Here is a 2,209-nt window from a genome sequence, read left to right on the forward strand (position 1 = left end):
TTCCGGTTTAAAATTAAACCCACTTGAGCATGTTTGGCGAAAAATTTTCAGATGATTATTGGAAAAATCGTTAATATTGGAGAATACTGGATTTTCGGTCAAAATTTTAAGTGAAAAACTATTATTATTTAAGATTCCTGATGTCGTCGAGAGTACTTGATGTTGCCAAACTTCGAAATCTTAAAAACTATATTTGTTTTTATAAAATAGCTAGATCTACGGCCACAATTTTTTTATGACTAATATGTATGATATGTTTTTATGTGTGAGTGTAAGCGTTTTGTATCACATAAATGTTTGCAATATTTGCACTTACCCAGTAGTCAGACGTCAGTTTCAATGCTGACGGCCATGGCACTATTGTGACGCAGTTGCAGTGTATTTGTTTGGCCACGCAAGCCATTCTGTTGTTGTTGCAATTGTAATTGTTGCTTTTCGAATGATTGCTGTGCTCGCAAAAATGGAGCTAAATGTCGGTCAGGATGATCAGTCAAACCTGATGTAGCATCGATGCCATCATCTAAATCCATTATATCAGATGATGATTCGGACATAGAAGACTTCTTCATATGTTGGCCTGCAAGCGCATAAGGTGGATGAGAATTACAAATATTTATGGATTAGGAGAACAAAAACATTAACTTAATATATGTATGGGGTTCAACAAGATTTTATTGTTAATATAATTGTCAATAGGACTCACCCAATGCACCAGGTAAATATGAACAACTTGTGACGTGATTGAAATTTTGACTCTGCATTTCTTCCTGATCGGTTTCGCGATGATAGAAGTAATTGAAATTGCTGACGATTACAGGGACGGGCAGTGCGATGGTCAATACACCAGCGATCACACACAGCGAACCAACAATTTTGCCCCAGAACCCGACGGGACTATTTTTGGAGTTGAGTGGAGTGGCGTTGAGGGTAAAATTTTCGATTGTTTTTCATTTCAATGGTGTTTTTTATATTATTATTTAGGTAATAATTTTTTAGTTTATTAATTTTATATTTTATTATTTATTTATATATTTTATTATTATTTATATATTTTGTTATATATTTTGTTTTTTATTGGAAGAGGTTGAGAGAGCAAAATTTATATTAGAATCTCAAATTGGCTCTTTTAGTTTAAGTAGAGAAAGGCTATTGCATAGTACAATACGCTAAATTGAGAGTAAAGTTTTTAGACACTGATTTTTCGTAACTTAGAAGAGTAACTATTAAAGCAAAATGAATTTTACGCTAATAACACGTGAGCAAGTGAGATACTACGAACTTTTACGTTTACTAAAATGGTTTGGGGTTATGATAATGGGAATGAGATAGAATGTGTTTCAATATAGAGTGTTGTAGGTAGATGGTAGAGAAAGAGAGCGAGAGATAAGTAGTTAGAGTGAAGCAGAACGACAAATGAGTATACTAATGAATACCATATGAGTATATTTACGATTTAAGCGTATGATAAATGAGTACGACGAGTTTTGTAGATGTCGGGAATGAGCATGTTTTAGATTGAGTATTGATGTCTATGTATATTTGAGTAAGTTGATGAGTTGGCACTACTTCGGAAATGCATATAGTTAACACGAGCGATAACGGTAAAACCGCATAGGTAAATTTCTGTACTATTTATATGAGTGGCAGGTGGCGGAGAGCGCGACAGATGGGACTTTCAACAACAATTAAAATGAGTATGAGCGCATACAATATATACTTTTCGAGGTTAGGTGAGTTCAATATCAATTGTTTATTAAATAGGTATGTTGTGTGAGTTTTCTGGGTTAAAGTAGAATGCTAATGTGGCTACAAAGAAATTATCGTTTTTTTTTCAGATATACGAGTATTTTAAAAATTGTTAAAACTTACATACAAATTTTGCGTTTATTTAAGGGTTAACTAAAATTTAGTGTAGCGCTTGTTGGCCATCTCAGCAGCTGTTGTTGTTGTATTTATTTAAAAACTTTTTTTTTTTAATTATTATTATTACAGTTACTGTTTGTTTTGTTAGTGCATAAAAATACGCAACGTGCTTAACTCTCTTGAATACGCTTCCGTTAAGTAATAAGAAAATTGCACGCAAATTACCGAATCATAACATGCAAATATATAGTATAGTCAGTAAGGAAGAAATTCTAACAAAGAAATATTTGGTTTTGCCACAAAATTAAAAAATATATATACGAAAATATAAAAAAAAAAAAAAAAA

The 2,209-nt window shown here is 32.3% G+C and overlaps 1 protein-coding gene across 1 annotated transcript; it reads right to left on the bottom strand.

Annotated features, from left to right (window-relative positions):
• Window positions 1–323: 323 nt before the first annotated feature.
• On the bottom strand, window positions 324–761 carry LOC108976100 (potassium voltage-gated channel protein Shaker-like). The gene is made up of 2 exons (XM_018945012.1): window positions 704–761; window positions 324–577 (listed from the first exon to the last, which is right to left on the bottom strand). The coding sequence occupies exons 1-2, from the start codon at window positions 759–761 to the stop codon at window positions 324–326; spliced, it is 312 nt and encodes a 103-aa protein (XP_018800557.1).
• Window positions 762–2,209: the final 1,448 nt, after the last annotated feature.

The sequence above is a fragment of the Bactrocera latifrons genome, unplaced genomic scaffold (genome assembly GCF_001853355.1).
Source record: "Bactrocera latifrons isolate USDA-ARS-PBARC rearing strain unplaced genomic scaffold, ASM185335v1 scaffold_73, whole genome shotgun sequence".
NCBI lineage: Eukaryota > Metazoa > Arthropoda > Insecta > Diptera > Tephritidae > Bactrocera > Bactrocera latifrons.